This window comes from Lepeophtheirus salmonis, chromosome Z (genome assembly GCF_016086655.4).
Source record: "Lepeophtheirus salmonis chromosome Z, UVic_Lsal_1.4, whole genome shotgun sequence".
Classification (NCBI taxonomy): Eukaryota; Metazoa; Arthropoda; class Copepoda; order Siphonostomatoida; family Caligidae; genus Lepeophtheirus; species Lepeophtheirus salmonis.
Window position 1 is genome coordinate 11,410,265 of NC_092584.1, and position 25,224 is coordinate 11,435,488.

The following is a 25,224-nucleotide window of genomic DNA, read 5'->3' on the forward strand; positions in this document are numbered from 1 at the left end:
ACAAAAAGTACCAAAATTCATCGTCACAATAAAAGGACTATTGATTGACATATTTCATTTAAAAGGTCATATTAGGATGAAAATAGATTATTTGAATGAAGCATTTGAGAAAAAAATAGGGAAATTATGAGCACTAATTTCAAATTTAGAAAAAGATAAGAGTGAAAAAATGTACTTTTATGAATGATAGTTTTCTAAATTTAACTTAATTAATTACTATAAAAGTTTGAAGAAGTAATAACGAAATTGTAGAAAAAGTTGAATGAATAATTAACGTCAAGGGACTATATGTTGAGCCTAATAATTATACTGGTCTTGGTGGTTGTAGTAAATACTACAGAGATGCCTTGAAGGACAGATGAGGAAAAAGGTCTTGTGTGAACAGCCGTTGAACACAAATCATTCGACCCTAAGGCTAAGGGGATACCTAATATAATTTTGGAGGTTAGCACAATTCTTTTTTTTAAACAAACATTATAATACAAGACCATCTGGTCCATATTACAGAACCTGATACCAGAACCATTTCGGATTTCCATCCGTCGTAGCAACACGAAACAACTAAGAGACGCACATTTGAGCTCTGGAAAGATTTTTATTGTCCGTATGAGGCACTAAGGCATTGGAAAATTATACTATGACTATTATAAGTCTGTTAAATCTAATAAAGGCTATAAGCAATAAGAGATGGGACGATTAATCGGTATCGGGAAAGTAATGCTTAACTTGCAATTCTGATTCTGATTTATTAATGGTATTTAACTATTTTTGTACTTTACGAAGTTGTGACCAAAATATCCCATTTTTTCTGAACATCTCTGGATTTTGGAAGTTTTTCTCCGACAAATTATTTTTTTAGTTAATAACTGTGGGTTTTGGAATTTTTGTTTGAACAGTAGTGGATTTTGGAAAAAAAAGCTTAATCTGAAGAAAAATTTAAATATCAAATTCTATATTTGAAATTTTTTTATCAAAAAAATAATACTTAAAATTTAATTTTTGAAGTTTAAAAAAAAAAAAAAATTTAATTTCTTTTTATTAAAAAAATCCACCAAAAATTAACCCTGGCACGCCTCCTCCACCAAAAAAATATATATAATCATACGGTACCCCTGACAGCAAAATGCTACTTTTACTACATGACTAATAAATTATAGCTAAAAGTCATGGTGTCATAGATCTATCCACTACTTTGAATACAAGACCTATAATTTACTCAAATATGTCTTTAAAATATTTGCCTATATTTGAAGTGCATAAATATAAAGGGATTGATCTTTTTTTTGTCTTTTGGATATTACATTCAATCCCGTATATTCCTAGAGCTTGAGTAAATAAGAATATCGATATGTAAAAAAAATAATTAGGATAATAACCTTGTTATAACATAATTTTTAATGAGTAAAGAAGCTTAGCTATTATGACGTTCCATTAGATTAGCTGCAAACAACATAATAAGAAATAAATTAACAATATTACTCTATACGTAGCAAGAGCATAAACAGTAATACCGCCGATGTCCATCCTAAAATTATACAGGGAAACATCATTGCAGTCTTTTCTACAAAAAGTATCGGGCTCGCTTAAGGTCATATTTATTTAGAGCTCTATATATCCACTTATCTCTTTTAAAACGTATTCATATAAAGATGTCAATTTGGTACTAAGTAAAAACATATAATGCCAAAATAAGATCAATTACTTTCTTATTCATATAAAAGACATTTAAATACTCATTATGGGCCATAAATCATTGAGAAAGAAAACACAAAAATCCATTTATAGAACCTTGTTGATCTTTTAAAGGTAGCACAAACTATATTTATATTTCTTCTCTAAGACTAGTGCTGTGTTTCTTATCGAATTGAGTCAAGCCTTTGAGGTATTTAATTGAGTAATACTATAAAAATTAATAACCAATACTCATGTATTAATTTCAGTGTTTTTTTTTTTGCATACAAGTTGCGTTGCAGGGTCATATAGGTACGTATCTTCTGCATAATGGGATTTTACAGGTTCCACAATGTGAGTACTAGTTAATATTGACATAATTCATCATTTTTTTGAAATATACTTTCCAAAGTTTCAAAAGATTTCCAATATTTTCACAATATGGAAGAGTTGCTTAAAACCCCACGTGATGCTTATATAAAATTACAACTATGTAATAGCTTCATAATTGTACAAAGATTCCATGAGTAACAGGAATTTCTCATCAGATAATTTCACTACAAAAGGTTGCGTGATCGGAGATTTTAATCATTCAAATAGTTTTAGAATTTATTGGATATTTTTTTAAAAGTATAAGTTATTTCATCATTATTTCCCTTTTTTTATAGCTCTATAACTAATATGATCTAGATACAACTGCAAAGTTAGAACTGATAATATAAAAAAGTGGCAAATATATTATGCGGCAAAATATCCTCAAAGTAAGATTACCAGTGCTAAAAATGTAGGTGGTTAAATTACCGGTGGCGTAATTTCCAGTGACAGGCTGATCCCGGGCTTAACAATGGAAACACGTAATTTTTTCATTCAAAATTGTTTTTTCTAAAAGTATTATTATTTTTATTTTATTAACTCTATGGAATAGAGTCACCATGACACTTTTCAAGTCATTGCTTCGCTTGAACGGTATTTTTCCCATCAAGAAGCAGTGTAAAATTAAAATACAAAATTGTTTCTAATCCATTCTTTTGGAAATAAGAAAATTAGCGTATCACTTAGCACAATAACTCAAAAACTAAAGAAACATATTGTGATGAAACATTGACGGATGTACTTTGAAAATTTGTACAAAATGAAATATAAGTAAATTTAAAAATAGAAAGAGCCATTTATGTGTGAAGCCCGGTAACTTTCTGAATAATATAAGGACAAATAAGTTGTGTTTATAATGTTTAAAATGTTAAACTATAAATTACAATAGAAGTATTTCTTCCGCATAATTTATATATAATAATAAATGATGGATGAAAGTTTGTGTCTGTTAATTTAACCTAAAAAAATATAGTCAAAGAATCATCAAAAGCTGTTGTGTTATTTAAAATCCAATTTTTCGATATTTATTTCATACTAATTAAAAAAAATGAATACTTTTCATACAAAAAGGAAAAATGAGCTATTTTTTGAGCAACGCGAGCAATTGAGTGACCGCTAAAAAATCCAAAGTCTACTGATTAGAAAAAGAATTAGGTTTGGCAGTCCCCAAAAACTCAAAATATCTTTGGACGAGTCTTTTTTTTCGAGTTTCAAAATCCTCTCTCTGCCATTTGATTTTAGTTGGAAAAGCTCTTTTCGCACTGGTTTGAAATGAGTGTTTTTGTTAAATTGTTCGAGTCGTTACAACGTGCCTAGACACCCGCCTACTCTCCCAATATACAAAAAGTAAGAAAAATATTCCTGTAAGGCCAATTCAAGTAGCGTAAAATATAGTAATATTTTTTACAATTAAGTTAAATTTAAACGCAATTTAATCATTTTTCAAATGTATAACAATCAAAATTAATATATATAGAATTAATTTGAGTTAAAATTTATTTCTACCCGTCTTCATATGTATATATATGGTGGGCCTATATGCCCACTTATAAATACATAAATATATCTATTCATTTAATGTATTTTATTTTATTTTGCTAAGTGCTTTATGCTACGAAAGAGAGATGGAGTGATTATATTTTATCACTTATAAGTAAGCATATACAGGGTCTAGCAACATATTTTCTTTTTTACTAATTCATAACAATCAAGCTGTATAATCATGGAAGTCTATTGTATTTTTGAAAAATATCCAAAAACTAATTATTTAATGAACAAATGATCCATAACTTATAATATAATATGTTGTTAATTAAATATTGAATTTACTTTCAGAAAATAGTTATCCTTCTAAAGCAGTCGTCGCGGGTTATTTAGTAAGCTTTTGGGTATATGGGTGTGAATATTATTTGCATGCCATACAGCAGTACTTTTATTTTATTTAATTTTTTGATTTTTTTTCCTAAAGTATTAATTTCTTAATTTTTTTCCAAAAAATTAAATTTCTTCTGAATAGCTTTAATTTTTTGACATTTCTCTTCAAAAAAGGAAATTGCATGTCAAATAGACAAAGAAAAAAGCAAATTGTAGTCCGATTGAATATGTTTTAAGAAAGTATGCTCATATCAGCTTTTAATGTAGAAATATATATGAACACTTTATTGTATACTGCAATCTTTCCTCCGAAATGAAAAAGAATAAAAACCCAAAAACATGAGTTGTAAGACCATTCCCTTCCCCACAATTAAATTTACATATATTTATTCTTGTAAATTGCCCATGGCTTATCAAGAGCTAAATTGAATTAACACAATTAGCGTTTAGAATACTAATACAAGGAAAACAATAAAAAGATGTACAGCTGAAAAAAATACAATGTAAATTTTTATTTTCCCGAGATAACGTTGTCTTTGAGAGTCAATTTAGAAGGGTTATATTTCCATTTTATATTTTCAGAAGGACCTATTTGTATTATATATTTCATTAATGCTTTAAATAACTAAAGAATTTTGTAGAAATTGTCGTTCAATAACGTTTGAAGTCTTTCCATCCTATGGCCATTATAATTGGAATAATAAGACTTAATGTAGACACATAATAAGACTAACTTGCTAATATTCTCCTTCCTTCCTTTTTATAATTCCTTTTTTAATTTGTATTCAACATACGTTCTCCCTTTTTCCGTCAATCCAATCATTCGTTATTATTTTTTTTTTTGTGTATTTCCAAAATCAACAACCTATGCCTTAAAAACACGGGGAATCATTGTTTTGTAAAAAAAAATTAATTAGCAAAAAAAGCAACTTGCATTCCAGAGCCCAGGAATCTGGTCTGATCAGAATGAAACATAGCCCTAGGAATTTTATTTTATCTCTAAAGGATTTATCTGTCTCTGCTTTTGAAATAGCTATCCTCTGGGTTTTTAATAACCTACATACAACTACAATATTATAGTATTGTTGATATTTTAATATATTGCTGCCAAAAAATGTAAGGATATTGGAAACATAGGAAGGCTGCTACATACCTTTATCATGTAACTGCGGTAATGGATTATTTTGAAATCAGTTCATATCATTTATTAAAATTCACAAAGCACTCATTGATGAGAAGTTGGACATATTGTATCACTCAGTATAAAGGGGATTGTTGTAACATTTATAAGGTTGTATTCAATTATAGCATTTATCAAATATAAAATATCAAACATAAGTCGACTAATAAATTGCAAAAAAAGTCAAAAACACAGCACGCCTAAAATAGTTTTAAAAAGCAATATAAAATTCAAGTCATAAATAGTATAAATTTTAATCTATTTGACTCAACATAAACTCGCCTCACGACTACAATCTCATTTTTTAACTTTTTTGCATATACCTATATAACTATGCTTGCAAAAACAAATATAAATATATGAAAGCCACACTTTTTTTGGGGTTATTATTACTCGTATTTTTAATTGAAAGTTTATAATATGCACTCCTTTGTAACAAAAACTAAAATACTTACACACATAGTAAATTCAATATTAAAATGGTTTTTGGCTTTTTACAAAAAAACCTTGAGTGCACATTCATGTATATTTATGCATAAAGTTTTAAATCGTATGCATTTTGACATGATAAAAAAAAAAAAAATAGACCGAAAATCAAAATGGTAATCTTGACAATTTGAAGGATTTTAGGAGAAGAGATCAATTTTAAGTGTCATGACGTTTAATTAGATTTACTACACGCAGAGCTATGAGAAGAACGAAATAAGCAAAATCCCAACTCCATATTTTGCAAAGACATTGGCAGGAATTACTCTGTTGTTAATCTTCAATTCTGCAGTCTTCAGTCCCAAATCAGGACTGTCACAAAGCTAGTCATGCTTACACTTTATTCTTGCAATTAGATGTTCTCCCTCCAATAACTAACAAATAATGATGATAACTATAGAAAACACAAGACTGTTCAGGCTCCCAACAACAAAAATAAAAGAACATATGCCACAAATGGGGTGTGTCAATATTGTTTTTGTTAATAACAAAAGTGGCGTCACACTTACATTCCAAGGAACATATTGTCATGAAATTTTGACAGCTGTCTTTTGAAGGTTAATAATAACTGAGAAGGAGATGAATGAAAAAAAAAAAATCATAGCGCCATCTATGTGTAAAGCTTGGAACGCTTCTGCCCATGTGCTACATACAAGCCAGTCATCCATAGGCAATTTTGAGTCAATTATTGTCTTTGTATTGAAACTTAGGGGATAAGTTAATACATCCAAGTGTTTTAGCTATGGTATAAAGTATTTATTTGATCTAAGAGGCTTAGACAATACAACCCTTCATATTAAATCCGTCTATTCTGTGTTCTTTTATTGTGATAATAAACTTTCACAGCTTTAAGTGCAATTTCCGATGCCCCCAATTGGTTAACAAGAATAATTTGTGTTAGAATTGGACAATAATTCCTGCAAAATAAAAAATGTAATTCACACTCAATTTCAAGAAAAATAAAGACTTATTTTTCCTGAAATTGCTTTTGTGTCGACATATATATATATATGAGTAGGGAGATGGAAAATTGATTTGCTATCTGGTAATAAAACTAATTTAAAAATCGTTTAATACGGAGAGAAAGATCATAATAATGATAGGAATACTATTAAGTTATTTGGGATTATAGTATTTTTTTCCTGAGAAAATCGCGAAAATGCATTATGTAAATATGTATATGTTATACTCTAACTCTATAAATAAATGAGTTCAAATAATGATAATTTATGGGAAGTAAAATCGAAAAAAGTATAAATTTTTGCAATTCTAAATTTATATTTATTTCTTAGATATAACCTATCAATAATGCCCATATTATTTGTGAGTGTATTTAAGGGTAGAGTATATTGCAGAATATTTCCTTAAAATAATTTAGGACTAAATAAATATATTTTTTATTTCATGACGAGGTCCATTATGAAGTTAATCCCTCAGACCCAACCACCTACAGTTTCAAGCACAGCGTCCAACCTCCCCTAGGGTTGGCATATAACTTGATGAGTAACGTCTTACCATGTTGGGCACTGCCTCAAGAATGGAAGCCTGTAAGGAGTGAACAGTGTTCTGTACACGTTTATTGGACACTATGTCTAATCAAAAACATCTAAAAGGAGGACAATGCGGTTTTTATCAATTTCCTATCATTTTTACGAACTCAGGCCTAAAGGATATTAATGTCTATGACTTTTTTATTTTTTTTGTTTATTATTATGTGGGACTGAGTGCGTTGATAAGGGCATGGTTATCATATTGAATTATTATGTGTTGCGGAATTGGGAAACAATCCCACTTTGGAAGATTAAGCAGGAATTCGAATCCGTTATATTTCGCCGATTTTTAAGGATCAACATCAGGATTGTACGTAGGAAGACTAGCAAACTAAAGGTGTGTCGCTTAGCGTCTGCATTCTGATTGGCTGAGCTGAGTGACGTCACAAATGTTGTACTCACTCAGAACAGAAAACAATAATATTAATATAACAACGTGAGTTGAGAATTTATGAAGGGGGTAGATGACATAACTCTCTTCAATGTCAGGGTAGGGTCAAACAATCTCGACCCTTAAGGTGAAATCCAAAGAACAAGTGTTTCACTCAGTGGACCTTATACTCCTTTAATGTAAAGATTGTGCAGGTATCTCTTCTTAAAATGGTGACTTGCCACTTCTGATCTCATTAATAATTGCCCCTATACATAAATTCTTTTAGATCTTCCACAGATTCATCGTTTATTTCAACATATAAGAACTAAGGAGTTCCATAAAACGACAGAATAATCGACTTAGCCACTCAGAGAGGAGCAGAGAGAGAGTTCTCATCCTCCACCCACAGCTCCTTCTTTGAAATTTTTGGAAAACAATTCTGCTTCGTCTCCTACTCTAAGAAAACTATTCCATTAATAAAAGTCCTTCAGTTTCCTGGGTGTACATATATAACGCAGAAAATCACTCATCTCTATCACATAAATAACAATTCCATTTATATGTTGGACTTTGTGATATACGATCTATAAGGATAATTATATAAGCTAGACACTTCAAGTTCACCCCTGATTGCTTTATTACTACTGAGTCACTTTTTATTGGAAAAGAAGTTTGGAACATGATTATAGACTGGTGAAGATAATGTTCTCCATATTTTGGTCTGCAAAGCTATTTTTCTTTTACATATAAATAGTTATTTGGAGCTGTTAAATGATTATGTGTTAATAAAATATATAACAACCCTCTTAACTCTCCTAGACTTATATTGAAATATCTGAATGTCATTAAAATTCCCAATCTTATTGAGTCGGAAATCCTTCTCTAAACGACCAAATTGCTTGTAACCATTTTTGAATATTCCTTTCGAAAATGTGTTGGATCTCAACACAAATAAATAAATTATTAAATGTTTTCCATAGTAAATAATTCAAAGTTGTTTTACTAAAAACAATAATTAAAATGTAACAAAATAATCATACGATTGCTTTAGTATTTATTGAAAATATAATAAGGTATCATTGATATTTTTCAAAATTTACATTCCCCAATTATAAGTTCTCGGATATTTTATTTTTTATATTATTGATTAATTCGGTTTTATTTTGGACATGTAAATGCTATTTTGTTATTGTGATTGTTATTAATAATTTGAAACAGGGAATCTATAGAAAATTTGATTTCCCGAGTATTATTCAAATATTTATTAAACTATATATCTCTTTCTGGAAAAAAAGTAAAAATCACAAGGCAACAGAGGCTTATTCACTGCATCATCTACAGTTCTGCTAGCAAGATTAACTCTATTTCAATATAAATAAGAAATTAAGATCTATCGGTTGTAAGTTTATTTTTTTCACATGAACGTGTCATGTTAAGAAAATATTATATCCACTTATTTTTAATATATAAATGGTTTCTTCGCTATAATTATTACTTTTTTTAATATAAAACTATACGTAATATTAAGACAATTTTGTACATCTCCAATCTAAAGAAAATTGAAACATATTCACAAATGATCAAATACAGTTGTCCAATGTTACTATTACAAGGCAAATAATGGTCATAGCTGTCTACCGTATTATATTCATAAACGTAAATAGATATTAACCTATTTTCTTATTTTCATATCGACGAGGGTATAGTATGAAAATAGAATGTAATTCCCCCTTTAATATATATCCAGGCCCAGTTTGCAAGTAGCAAATCTTATATTTTTAGTTAGATTCCTGGTAATCTTATATTAGGTAACAGGGCCTTAAAACATGGGGTGCCGCTAGAAAATTCTAACCAGAAAATGATATTAGATACAAAAAGGGCTGCAGCTATCTTTTACACATAGTGCGTAGTGCCCGAGCTCCTCCAGGGCCCCCAAAAATAAGGTTGCTTATAAAAATGTTTAGTATAAAGGTACTTCAGTTACAAATGTTTAAATGTAGGGGCCATGGCATAGTTAATTTTTTTTCTCTTTCTTTTTGGATGAAAGGTTGGGAGATACAATACGGGTATCGACATGTTTCATTTACATAAAATAATGTAGATTGAATATTAAAAGGTTATAAATATACCAAAAAATGCAAAAAAAAGAAAATGAGCACAATAAACAAAACGGATAACCAATATATTTCGGTCTTGGTTCGGCTTTGTTGGTTCCGGTTATAGCAGTTCAAGAACTGGAATCGCTTGAACCACTAGATGGATAAGGGAACAACATTGCTTATTAGTTATAGCTATGAAATTAGTCAACTCTTCTGGGAGACACGTGATTTAAAGATTTAATATTAATACATATGCAGTTATATATATTCAGGACATATAGGATCTGAATTCTATATTGTCTCCAAGTTGTAACAAAAATTATATAACATTTATATACTATAATTTTAGTAAATTAATTTGCTTCTTCATTTATTCTCTCTCTCTATATTTAAAATATAGGGCTGAGTTTATATACTCCCTATTTATATGTTCTCCTTGTCTCTAGTACTTCTTGGTATAATAAGCCCCATACATTGTAACCCAAAGGGTTCAGTTCCAGGAAGCTAAGAGGCCATATTTCCTTTATCTAAGCTATGTATGTCTTCAAAATGTTTGGTTTTCTGGTATAAATCCGTTTTCAATAACGCAATTTGGCCAAACCGCACCAATATCAAATTTTGGTATGACATCCGATTAGTTAACATCAATATAAGCTCTCTAGCATCATTATTGATGGAGTTATTTACGTCCTTGGTACATAATAATGGACGGACGCCGTTCGTATTTAGAGGATTGCGAAAGGATTTTGTATTTACCAGTTTTATCAGCTACATCAGAGTTGCCAAAATATTGAGGTTTAAACTTATTCCGGGTTTAAAATCTCCATCTTGTATCAATATGTACTAAGGTTTCTGATTTCCAAATATCCCGGGAATTGTTTTTGTTTTTTTAATCTGAGGATTCCTTGGAATATCATCACACCGTACATATATAATAATTTTGTTGTTGTACTTTACGTGTTGGTGCAGATGTATTTATGCAGAATTATTTAACAAACAACAATTAGTTACTTAATAAAACAAACTTGAGCTATCTAGCTTACGTAAAAGTCAAGAAAATCACACTTGAACGTTATCGACGAATTTCCATTCGCTCACTCCAAGTAATTGGGTGTCTCCAAGACCACCGTTTACGCCGTAAGCAAGTCCAAAACGTTGGAGAGGAAAAATGGGTCTGTCAAAAAGGCCAAACTGGACCAGGAGGAGAAAACAGCTAGGGCCAAACCCCTCATGTTCATGAAGCTATTCAAAAAGTGGGTTGAAAGAACCTTGTGAGGGTGGAGAGGCCGCTTTTGACACCTGCTATTAAAGAAAACTATCCTCCTTCGTTGCAAGACTTTTTTGAAACTTTTGGCCCCCTATATGCCCTGATGCCAACCCCCTGGAATAAACCTTTTGGGTGCATGACGAGGATCTTAAAATTTGAACTGTTCAGATTATGCTGGACCACTCAGAAAAAGATGTCAAACTAATATGTATTCGACGCCAAACAGACGTTTCTTACTATTCTAGAGCAAAATAGCAACCAAGAAAACTTCAGAACCTTGCCTCTAGAATGAAACATCGTCAACATAGCTATTTATTCTACAGTCTGATATCCACCCATTATGAAAATCTAAGTTATGTTGCCCTACTTTATATTAAAAACAATAGTTGAATATTAAAAATTTAATTATTTTCGAACTAGATAAGAAAAAAATAACGGCACACTTAAGCTCTTACTTTTAATGAATTTGTAGAAAATCATTAGAAACTTCGATAACTCACAATATAATCGTTTAATTTTTTTGAACAACGACGTACCGTCGTGCTAGTGGACACAAAACCCACTTAGACCACTGATTTGACAAATAATGCTTCTTTTTTTTTTGCCACTTAGTTTGTAGCTTTGGATAAAACATAGATACATACTAGGCTATCGACATAAAATAACAAATAATCGTAAATGCTACATACATATATATTTCATTTGTAAGTGTGTTTATGGACCGTAAATATGGTGGTTCATCCAATGTGTGAAACATACATTGTAAAAAAACATTAAATGTACATAAGTATACAATATAAAATTAAGAGCATTTCCGTATTGGTTTTCAATTGATTGTTTTTCTGTTACTGTTGTTACATTTTAATAGTTTAGAGTCAGAGGAGGGGGGGGGGGAGGTAAAGGGAGATGTTGGTGACATTTGTTTATAGTCCGAGAAAAATCCATATTATTAAAAGTAATAGCATCTCAGCTGTTAGTCGGTAATTTACTCATAATATAATAGAATAATTCGTTTATAAGAGAAATAATAATGTTCCCGAACAGAGGCATTTCTAAGTTTTCATCATTGGGTGGGGGAGGGGGGAGGTGAGCTTAGTCCGAGAAAATATCAACATCATTATATAATTACTAATATATGTAAATGGGTTAACTTTATATATATACTAGTAAAGAGTTCCCGCATTGAAGGGCTGAATAAAGGAGAATAAAAACAAAGAAAGAAGGTAGAAGAAAAGAGCAAGGGATGTAGAAAGCCACTGCGAGAAAAGATGGAAAAGACAGATGGAAGGATAGATATATAAAAAGAGAGAAAGTTCTTCTTTTGAACGTCTACTTGGTCAATTTCAGACGGATCCGTACGATCATTTTGGATTCCATGTTTGATAACAACAAAACAAACTTATAAATATATATAAGATACAATAAAAAATAAATTACGCAGGCTCCAAATACTTTTAAACCCAAAAAAGGGGTACTGATCTGCAACCATTTCAATTTTTAAGTCATAGTTAAAAAAATGGTGTCGTTACGGCATAAGTTAATATTAGAGTTGATAATCAGTCCAAGAAATATTTTTTTTCTGCCAGGTTGGTCTGAAGTGAGTTTTTCTAGATTTAATTGCGTCGATATTACTATTGTTTTGTCTTATGACCCGCTTTCAACTTTAACCAACGAAAAATACCTCTTATTAACATTCATCAGACTTGAAATTTCTGGACTTTTCCTAAATATACATTAGAATAAGTAAAAAAAAGTAATTTTTATTCATTTTATTTTTAATGAAAATGAATTGTGTTAAAGATTGTATTTCGGGTCATTTTGACCCAGTTATTATGACTAATATTTTATATCATATATAATTTTAGAAAATTATATAGATATAAAGGAAACTCCAAAGGAGTATTGATGTATATTCTTGTAAAGACCTAATATGATCATTTTGGACAGAAATTAAGCAACAAAGGTTTTTGTAACACAATATGGATGTGAATGAACGTTAACCAAAAGTACTTCTTAATAGAATGGCAAACAAATGCATACACATTAGTTTCTATAATAATAAAAGATATGAACAAACAAATGAAAGCATGTTTATATTGATAAATTAAAAGAATTCGTAGATATAGAGATTTTAAATCAAATCTATTTTTAGTTTGTGCTAAAAAATGAGTTCAAAAATAAAATGTAAAATAAGTAAACATACTGTTAATTCATCTTAATTTTATCTTAAATTAAAAATAAATATGGTGTTTATAGAAAATATTCAAGAGCGTCTCATTTTTCCGCGTAAAGTAAGAGTTGTACATAAAAAATAAAGCCCACAAAGGAGTTAAGTAGTTGAAAAATACTTCTTACAATTGTATCTATAAAATCGGATTGAACTGCATTATACGAATGTTACGAATCCAGATCGTGTTTTTTTTTTGTGTGACTGATAGAAGCATTTTTTTCCTTTTAAGGTTAATATGGACCAAACTTAACGTACCAAATTAGTTAGGTCTAACAAAAATTAGAATGTTTTCAGAGGGGTCTAGAATTTCCAAACCGAAACACAACATTAATATTCATCAATGAAATATATATATATATATATGTATAAAGTAAACTTTGTCTTAAAGAATACATGGTAAATAACATGTGTTCAAAGTAACTTTTAAGATTAAGTAAATATATAACTGCTAATGTGATGTCAAAATATTTAATAAAGAAAAGAGATTAACATATCACATATAATCGTCATTTTAAGCAACAGTTACTTACTATTTTCAAGTTCAGTAGAATTCGAGTTTTAACAGTTATTTGCTATTTTCAAGTTCAGTAGAATTCGAGTTTTGTCGGTTACTTACTATTTTCAAGTTCAGTAGAATACTATTTTCAAGTTCAGTTAGTTTTGTCGGTTACTTATTTTTTCAAGTTCAGTAGAATTCGAGTTTTGTCGGGTCTCTTTTTTTATTAGACAAACTCTTCTTTTAACTACAAAGTTGTATCATTATTTTTTACTGTTTTTTGAGTTATACTAGAAATTTGACTCATATACAAATGTTTCAAAATTTAACTATTCATGTTTAAGTACACCTTTCAAAAATAAAATTTCGGGTGAGATGAATAATGTTTAGCCTTAGTTAACTCGATTTTTTTTTCTTTGAGATTAATTATTGATTGAATCCAGTTTTAATTTTTTTGGCTAATGTTTAAAAATCTGTGAGTCTCAGCAATATATATTTTTATTTTTAAACTATTCAGTATTCGAAAACAAAATATAAATTCAAGTGAGATGAAATGTAAAAAGAATACTCACCATTCCCAACTGTTGTAACCGTCATGAGACCCCACCAAAAGCTGTCAATGAACGACCATCCCTTTTCAATCACTCCATCCTCATTAATTTCCTTTTCCTTTTCAGCAAAGTAGACAAGACTCGAGAAAGTCAGCACAGAGATCCCCACAAGCATCACAAGCATTCCCAGTTCCTTGTAAACTTGCTTCACCGTGAAGAAAAGACTCTGGAGACCAGCAAAATGTCGAACTAATTTAAAGACCCGAAGGATCCGAGTCACACGAACGAGCCGCAAAATTTTCCCTGCCTTTCCAATGATGTGAAACTCTGAGAGGTTTGTGAGCACAAGGGTCACGAAATAGGGCAAAATAGCAAGTAAATCAATCATATTCATGGGATCCACAAAGAATCTGAGCTTCTGGGGAGTGCAAACGAACCGGATCACGTACTCAAGTGTGAAATAGACTGCTGTGAAGTAATCAACGTAGATAATGATTCGTAGAGTAGTTTCGTCACGGTCGCTGAGTCCAGATGTGGAGCTATTTGAGGATCTTGTCCCACCTCCACCGCCTCCACTGTCCTTGAAGTCATAATCCGTGCTGCTCCAGGAAGAGAATAGAAGATGAAAAATTAAATAATCGTTGTAAAGATATTCAGAAAGATTTGGGGGAATCTAAAGGACTCAAGGGTAAAAGAGAACATCTTATATTCAGCGTCAAATTATAAAAGGAAACCATTTCAATCTAAATCTTTTAAATAAATGTGTCTTTAATTCTTCAAATCTTTTTAAAGGAGCTCAAAGTTATGAACAATCCTCCACTGACAATGATTTAAAAGATAAAATTGATTTTGATGTCCACTCTTTCCCGCAAGTCCTTTAGGGGAATCAATTGAAAGAGTAGTGTGTTGGGGATATTAAATAATCTAATTTAATATTTTTCTCGTCAAAAGTATTTGTTAAAAAAAATGTCACACTAAAAAATAAATATATAAATGAACGGACAAAATAACAAAGGACAGACAACTTTTATTTTTATTATTTGTAATATAAAAAAGAGCATTATATTCTTAACAATATAATATACTTATTTTTTCAGTGAATGACTATCATGGTATTTCTCAAACAATATGCAAAAAAAAAAAAAAAAAAAAAAAAATATGGAAGAAGAAACACACTAAATTTTGCACAAAACATACAGGCTGAGTAATGGAATATAAATTCCACACCCGTGGAATGAGATAAATCCCTTGACTTTGTTTTTCCTTCGATCAAGTCACCCAAGTCTATCATGAATGACGAGACTGAACGTGAAATTGTTGCAACCCTGTGAGGTCGGTTGAATAATTTATTAAACGTTTATGAACATGAATTTGATACAGCCACGCAATTTATTAAAATGATTCTAAATCCTTTGAAGCTACGTTTTATCGCCAATATATTTATTCGCAATGTATGGTCCTGAAACATTCAATCACATTATTTCCATTTCTTTATTTATCCTGATAATGCATTTTGTAAGATTCATTCGTATATTTATTAATGTCTTAATCGAGGGTTAGTGAAGTCAACTATTTTGTTAAAAAATAGTTCCTTTGTTTTTAATTTTAATTTATGGGATTTTCTTTTTTTTTTTCCCCCCTCTAAATAAGGATTGAGGCGTAAAAGAGTAATTATAATTTTTTACCTATTACTTTATTTAATATATTAAACCTATCACAAATAGATGGGATGGAACGACGTGGCTCATTTGACAATTTATTCTCTTGAACTAAATGGGCATAAGTTTGCGTCCCGGTCGTTCCTAGAGAAGGAAATATACATAATGTAAATGTATATGGATTTTAAAGAAGATTCTTAGGTCAGGTGAAGTAAATGTAATAATATGATGTCTACTTATAATTAATCAGTGCAACTCTACCTCACCAATTAAAGGAACATTAAAAAAAGGTATATATTGATACTGGCTTGATTCCCAAAATTTGCATAAAGTAATGAATCGATGTTTTTACGATAAAAATAACAAATAGGAAATTATATCTCGTTAAAGCCCTTAACCCACGTTGTTAAGATTATTTGTAAATAAGGTTTTATTTTTTATGTCTTATATTTGTTCAATGATTTTTATCCTTTTAATTGATATTTAAAAGTAAAAATGGATAGAATAGTTAAAAATGATGTAAAATATAAAGACCTAATTTATAAAAATCGTTCAACTGTTTCTTATGTACTAAAATATGTTTGTTTTTGGGGTTTTATTTTTGATACAGGTCACTTACTACGTTTTAAAATATGTTCACTAAGAGGGGTTAAGGACCAGCATCTACAAATATGGATAATACTAGTATTGAAAGGCCTCCAGTCGCTGTTCTCAGATAGAACCGGCTAATAGTCGATTATTAAAATTGTAACCCTTCCATCCCAGTAATAGTTTTCAGACACTTATGGGCATTGGCTATTGTTTATCAAATTATTATCTTACCAAAATTATATAACAGGCTAATCAAGTCAACACTGGTTCTATTTATTAACTCAATAGTAATACCGAGTCCAATCTTGGTCTCGTCTACTCCTCCCGCTGTACAAAATATATACCCCCTCTACCATTGACCTTCTCTACTGATGACAAGACTTAGGATTTTCGATATATGTAGTTAATTGTTCTAGTGTTCGTTTGGCATTATTTATTAGAGTATGTATATAATTTAGCTATTGATGAATAAAGCTAACAAACAACTTGTAGTTAATTACTATTTAACAATAAACCCATTAATACGGCATCAAGCAACTACAAAATATAATCCACTAGGTGGTCTGATAGTCTGTAGCTTGGAACCACAGCATACTCGTACATTGTTCAAAGCACCCTCTATGAAAGTGAAATACAACTATGTTTTATTTAAATAATATTATCATTCAGGGATTTGTATTATTTAGCCACATAGCATTCTAGTACGTCAATATAAAAGTAATTTTGTGAAAATATCTAGGAAAATTTTATTTCTAATATATTTTTTGCCTTCATAATTTCTTCAAGGGAAATAGGTATCACTAAAATGTGACACGGGTTCGCGTCTTTAATATATATATAGAAAAGTAGAATATAGTGTTGGGTTTCGGTCTGGAAGTCACAGACCCATCAAAGATTGTAGTAAATTTGGTTGAACCAAACTATTTCGGTTCTTTAAAACCGTTGGGTTGGGAATAGACCACAAAAAAAACTCAGTCTATAACAAATTCATTTAAAAAAGGTCAAGATCCACCTCTATAGGTGTTTCTGAATTGTAAAAATCTCTACAATGACGTCATATGATGTGTTTTGTTTATGTATAACTCATTAGAGTCATTGGGATCAAATCAATCCATTGGGTAAGACGAAAAAAAATGATCCACGATTTGAAAACAATTACATTTCCGTATAGACTGATATACTTGTCCACATTGGTCAAGAAAAATCAGCACAGACCAAATTTTTAATATATCAACGAAACTAGAAATTGATTTTCATTTATAATTTTTTCCAGGAAAGTAAATTGCATTTTTTTAAAATCTCTTATAACAATTTCGGCAAGAACGATGTTACAATATGGTCCATACTGAAAATTATTAAAAATATTTAGTTGCAGCATTAAAAGATCGTGCGTGATCTTCTTATACAGAGTATCACTTTATATGGAACTGACTGAGATACTATAGTCTAAGGCTTTCAATAAATTATGAAACTTTATTGTCTTTGATTTTGCTAAATCTATCATTTAACCTATAATTACAAATAAGGATTTTTGAGAAAATTAAGGGGGATTTGTTTCATCTCCAAGGAGTAATCAAGATAATCTATCAACAGAATTATAAAAAAATATATTGTTATGTTGAAAAACTAATTATTTATACAAAATGTTGAATTGGTTCCAGATCAAAAAGACGTAAAAATTATGTTATTGAAAATATAGATTTCTTAACGAATGAAATAAAATTACTTGCTTAACATTATATACTAGGGATAAAACCCTTTAAAAAATATGAATTCTATCAAGCAAATAAATGTAATACTGACAAAGTACATTCCAAATACAAAAACAGACAAGCAAAAAAATGAATAAATCAATCATAGTTGAAATATACTGAAATGAAAGATAAATTCAATTCTATCAGTAAAAAAAGATTGTTGATTCTTGTAGACCAGAATAGTTGTGTTTGCATATATATATAAATTGATTTTTCTACATTCATCATCATTTAGGACTAAAAACAGTAATTCAGACACATTTTTAAGAAAAATCATCGTAATTAGGTTATATATTATATAATTTATTGCATTTTTTACTTGCAAAATATTATTTGAATCATTTTTTGATATAGTAAAAATATATGATTCATATATACATACTATGTACATTAATACCAATTTTATCTTTCTAAAATTGGAAAATAGATAAGCAAAGATATCTGTTTTTAAAATAAATGTAATTTCAACAAATGTGGTTTGTCAACGGAGAAACAATTTTGAACAAATATCAGGAAAATCCCAATATACTTTTTTACTTCATACAGACTAATATTTGATTTACATATTTGAGTCTTTCAAAGGATTTGTACTCAAATTTACGGGTTGAGTTGAACACCCAAAAATTGTTTATTTAGTTTAAATTTATGATTTAAAGATGGCCCCTTTCATATAAAATCAATCAATTTTTTTTTTCATAAAAAAAATTATTATTTGGGTACTTATGTGCATTTTGTAGCAGGCTCAAATGGTTAATACGAATATTTTGTGGATAAAAAGTGAAAATAATTCGTATAAAAAGCTACGAGATATTTAAAAAAGAACTATACCTTCGTTTTTGTTGACGAAATGAGTTATTTTATAAAATTTGTTGATATAAATTGACGATATTTGTCGTTAAAGATTAACAATAATTTAAAAAAAAGATTAAAAATGTAATTCACACTCAGTTTTGGAAAAAAATAAATATTTTAAGCTTGCTTTTGTAGCAAGTGTAACAGACACACAAAAAGAGAGAGTAAAAAGAAGTTGTTTCTCTTGACCCAACCTCTCATTTACTTATAATATAATTAATATTTGCTCTAGCTGAGTTTTAATCTACAGAAAATAGGCACTTTCTCAAATGAAGAGGGCACTTTTGATTAATTAATCTTTCCCATAATGTGTAATCTCTAATTAACCTTCTTTGACTAATTCCAGGATCTACATTTACATCTGTTGACATTAACATAGTTCTTAATCATTTTTTTTCAAGTAATTAATAGTATCAATACTCATAACATCATAATATATTTGTAAATTTATAAATATAAGCTAAATATTGTATATGTGTGTGTGTTAATTTAAAAAAAATATGCATTTGTTTTTTAGTTTTTGGTGCATAAAAAAACCAAAAAACTTTTGTTCTTTTTGTTTAAAAAACCAACCAAAACTTTGATAAAAACTGATTGATTTGTTATGAATTGCAATTATGTGGCTGTAATATCTGTTTACAAGTCATTTTGTGAAGCACAAATTTAGCACTTGAGTCTACTCAGAAGTCTCAAATGATTGATTACATACCTAGAAATGAAATTAAAGTCTATATCTCATTGCGTATTAAATAATATCAGTTGGCAATCAGAAAAAGTGCAAAAAAATGTCTAAACAAAAAGTTATCCGGTGTATTTACGCGCAATCTGATTATCGAGATATCCGGTTTATTTTACAGGTTGTACAAAATTCCAGGGTAGGTAAGTAGCGATAAATAATGATGTACTTCTATAAAAGTATCTGGAACAGGGATATCCAGCCTTTAAAATAATAGAGCAGATTGCCACTTGAAATATTTTAATGTGCCACAGAATATATTAAATTAAATTTCCTGAAAAATAGCTTTATCAAACTAAACTATATATAATACATATTTATTATAAATTTTCCCCTAATCTAATTTTAAACTGCTTAAAAAACAAGACCAATGTGGGAACCCTATTCAGGGGCGTCCAATTTTTTTTTTTTTTTGATTGTTCGGAAAATATTTAAAAAAAATCTTCTAGTGCATTATTTGTTCAAATTACTTTCTTTTTCAGAAAATAAATCCTTTCAATTTTTTTTCAGTGCTTTCTTATTTAATTATTTTTTTTTCCAGAACAATAATTTTTCAAAAATACGACTTCAAGTGAGAATGAGACGTGAACCACACTTAAACATTAAGCAGGGTGCATTGTAGCCTGTGGGCCAAGTATTGGACATCCCAAATCTACAAAATATTTTTGTCAAAAAAACAACAACATTAGAACTAAAAAAATATGACAAATACAACATTTTTTATAGGCGTGACTTCTCAGTCATATCCATGGTACCAAATGACCTTTTTTACTTAAATAAATAGGACTATTTCCTGATTATGAACGAAATAAAAAAACGAATTTTCTTTTATTTGGATGATAAACAATAGACTGTCGACAGATACTACAACATCAAAATGACGGATAGTGGACCACATAAAGAGCTAATATCCCCATTATCTCCTTGGGATCATTGAGAGACACGGAAGAGTCATGTCTCCATTTTATTTTACCCAAAAGAGGGGTTGGGTCCGACAGGTACTAATAAATTTTGTCTGACCGAGGATACTTCGTATGAGAGATGACACCAAAGGTGTCGAATACCTGTTTCAACAAGACTCTGTCTCATTTACAAGACCCTAAACTTTTTTTTAAAGAGAAGGGGATATTTTGAGACCCCCACACCTAACCCTCAAACTTCCCCCCAATATAAATTCCATTGTTCCTCTTTTTAGGAGGTGTTAGAGAGTAATGTCTCTGCCAATTCACATAAATGCATCGACTCCTTGAGGGCCTTCATCATCTAGTACTGTGACAAAGTCTCCCAGCTACGGGGTCAAGCTCTACTAATCCTTTAGACCTCGTATCAAAGTGAATGATTGACGAAAATGAAATGAATTTTTCGTTTTGTAATATTAGAAATTGTAAATATTATCTAATAAATATGTACATTGAGCAAGTAGGTCAGTGGACAACCTACTAAGGAAAAAATATTATTTTGAATTCAATGTATGCAATATTATTCCTGCAAACTTAAGCAAGACCATTACTAGTACAATATTAGGGAAGAAGGTTCTATGTAGAGGGTGCTTCAAATTGTGTAACATTTTTCAAAGACCAATAGCAGGTCCGCCTTTAAGTCTCATAATTGACAATTGATAAATAAATAAACGATAAAGTAATTACTTTGGAGCAAAAATTCACGTACACTAATCGACCAATCTCTTTGACAACTATTTTGTCTCAAAAATATTTTTAAATATTTTAAAGATTTAAATTTATTTTTACACGAAGTAATAAGAATATACGTCCATTTTTCTTCATATTAATTTTTTTCCACCTGTCTTTTTTATCTAAATGGTGCATCAACATAAGAATAAATTGAATAAATATTAAGAAATCTATATACATTTTTTACTTCGTTTATATTTCATAGGCATATTGAAGTCCATTATATGCTTAGTATTCAAATTTGTTGAATTAGTTAAATACTCAAGAATTTTAACTATAGTTTTTACCCTTTATTTGTTTAAAGAGAATAATATTACTCCAATAGGCCCATTGCAAACAAAATCCTTCAATTGGGAAACTGTGATCAATTTTTTCGGGTTTAATTTCAATTTGCAAAGTTTTCAAACGGTGAATAAGAATATTTTGATGATATAAATTGAAAATAATTTGCTAAAAAAATATATATTGTTTACACTCAATTTTTATAAAATCCTTCTAGTTTGTTTTAGAGCTGACATTCCACATACGTATATTGCAATCTACGCAATTTTTAAGTACAAAAAATATCGCTCTAATTAAAATTTATATTGTTTGTCAATTAATGATTTTTCAAGATTTTATACTATGATTTGAAACCATAGAATATTAATATTCAATAATTAATCTTTTTTCATACCTAATTCCTTTTCTTTATTAAGAAATTAATTACAGAGTCAGAAGAAGGAATACCAATTTCTAAAAGGTAAATACGAAAACTAAAAAAAAAATATAAAACTTTCAAGGATGAAAAACTATCAAACTTTTAAATTGTTTTTTTTTTTTGTTAACTCTTTCTCTCTTCAAGTAGACCTTACATTTAAATATTTTATTCAATATTCGAGCTCTACACAATTATAATTTATTAGACGGTTGTTGGAATGTGTTTTTTTTTTATCAAATAGGCAATTAAGCTTGCTTATTACCCAATGTATAAACTATTCTTATTATGTTAGATGTTGTAAATTATTGTTGTTTGTTTTTCCTGTTTTTCTATTTTTTTTTTTTCAAAATCATAATCCATTTATTTTCTTGGGAAGGGGAGACTTTGTTTTGTGGCATAACATATAAAAATGCGTATATATACAAGTACATAAATTATATATGTACAATTGATATCAAAGAACCTCTGAGAATCAAATAAATTACACCAAAAATATAAAATAAATAAAATGTATATAGATTGGTCCGTTAACACAAAAGCAAGTGAAAATGTTTTTCCTCAAAGTTGAGTTTGGATTATATTTGTATTTTGTGACGAATTATGTTGCTTAACTCTCTGTGTGTGCCTCAAATAACATTTAAAATATCCCAAATTGATTGTCACAATAGTATAGTTATAAATTGACGGATTTTATTAAAAAGAAAATTGTCAGAAAGTATATGTGTGCTGTCAAGACAAAAACAAACTACAATAATTTTTCTCAAAGTTGAGTTTTGTATTCTTCTACAAATATTCGTCAATATCTATGATCCAAATACTTTAATACCTCCATTGGAGACGTAGCAAATTACGTTTGAAGTTATCAAAATTGATTTTTATAATCAAATAATTAGAAATTGACAGATTTGATTTGAAAGACCATATCCGAGCCAATATAAGTCTGTTAAATCAAATAGAGGTTTTAAACTATATCTATAGTTATGATGTACCTAAATTACTCTTAAAAATTGGCTCAAATATGCATTGAAATATTGGGTTGTACGTATGTGTAGGTATATCGAAGTATTTGTAAAATTACAATCAATGAATCCTTAAGTAGGGAAAAAATCGAAGACCTGGCTTATGACCTTCCCGAGTTGCAAACGTCTTCGAAAAACCACTCAAATTTACAAATCTAATTTTAAAGATGTTATATTTCATGAGGAGTCAGTAAACTATTTGTTATTAAAATTGTGTTTCTCAACTTTCAATCAAAAATTCAAACATTTTCAAATTTGATTGAATCGAAAAACAACTAAAAAACCTTTTTATCCACAAAATAAACATGGATTATACTTTCCAAAAACTAAATAATTTAGACTATGTATTGACTTAGTTAACGAATTTTAGAGATTAGTCCATACATACAAATTAAATTGAATAGAGTCGAGCAATCATTATAAAATATTTTATCTATCAGTAAATCATTCCACAGTAAGTGCTATAAGAATCAACAAAAACAAAACAGCCTTTAATCATGCCTGAAAAATGCAAGAAATCCATTGTATAATTTGCATACAGTATTTAAAATACTTTTACAAGTGCACAAACTATCTGTTGAAGGATTTAGAGTTTTTAAAAATTGAGAATATATATCTGTATAGATAAAGTACATTTGTATTTCTGGACAAATTGTTGTCAGATATTGTGATAAAAAACTATTTTGATTAATACTTTTAACGCACCACAAATTGAACTTTTAAATACCCAAAAAATCCTTTTCAGAATTAAATAATAAGAATTTAATGGATTTTATTTTTAATAAGCCATATTAGGGCCAAATTAGTATTAAATTTAAAATGAAGGCCTTAAAATTTGGTTATAGTTCTTGATTATCGAAAATCATACCAAAAATTTGAATATAAAGCCTATTATTGACCAAAAAATTTGATTGTATATACAAAATACCGCTTTTCTTGTTCTTGAATTTAGTTCAAGATTGTTATTCTATTAACTTACCACATAAATACATTGAAACTCATGAATTACCCCTCTTAAAATGGAGAAAAAGTCATCGAAAAATTATTTATTAGTCATTATGGCCACAATATACATCCTATACTTTATAATCATATACCTTGAATTTTGTACAGTTGTAATGTTTTGTGTAAGACTATGAAAATATCTGAATTTGTATACAAAAATATTTTTTTTTATTCAAAATAAACTCATTCCCCTTATAATATATCAATAGATAAAGATTAACTCATTTTTAAGATACAAAAAAGTAGTAAAAATGGGTATTAAATTATTTATTTGTATAAACTTTTGTTATAAACTAAGTCAGCTCATTTTAAACGGAACTATAAGTTTTTTTAAATAATATCTATCAATATATATAAAAGTAATTAATTTTATTTGTTTTTGTAAAATAAGAAGCTCTCATAGCCCAGTACACCCGAATATTAGAACTCTATAAAAAAGTTGTGTTTGAGTATACCATTTCTATAGCCAAGTCAAGTCCGATTCCATTGCGTTTGTGCCCCTATTGGATCCGGGGTTATTCATTCCAAATCTGAGTAAACTCTGATTATAAGTCATTAAAAAAAATAGAAAAAAATAAGAATAAAAAGTTGAGAACCACTGAACAAAGTACAGAGTGAGTACTCAAAACTTGCAGTACCATTACATAATTAAGAAAAACGTGGTTTCTATGGAATCAAGAAAGGGCAACTCATAACCGATCCATGATATGTGACAATACATTATTTAACTATAAGTTTTATTCATTATATCCTCCTTCACAAGCAGTCACAACCTTTACACGAGGGTGAAAAGAGGTCTTGACGATGAAGGGGTTGTCGATGGCGTATCACGCTGTCATGATGACAAGTCGGAGCAAATCCAAATTTGAAAAGTTTTTGACAGGCTTTCTTTTCCAAGACGCTTCAAACTACAAAGTCTGGGTAGTTACGTTGAGGGCTCGAGGAGGGGTATATGGAGGCTGGGCAGAAGTTGTTGCAGAAGTTTTGGTTCTTCTTGGTTGTATGATACTTTAAGGAACTTTTTGATATTGTAGGCAGTCCGGATGGAGATACCGACAACCTATGTAA

General features: G+C 29.3%; 1 protein-coding gene across 2 annotated transcripts in view; it reads right to left on the reverse strand.

The window, feature by feature from the left end:
• LOC121130356 (potassium voltage-gated channel protein Shab) overlaps positions 1–25,224 on the reverse strand; it is a 77,163-nt gene that overhangs the window by 27,950 nt on the left and 23,989 nt on the right. For both annotated transcript variants that reach the window (XM_040726111.2, XM_040726112.2), the window contains one exon: positions 14,172–14,749. In XM_040726111.2, coding sequence (XP_040582045.1) covers positions 14,172–14,749 — 578 coding nt within the window. The remainder of the gene's footprint in view (positions 1–14,171; positions 14,750–25,224) is intronic.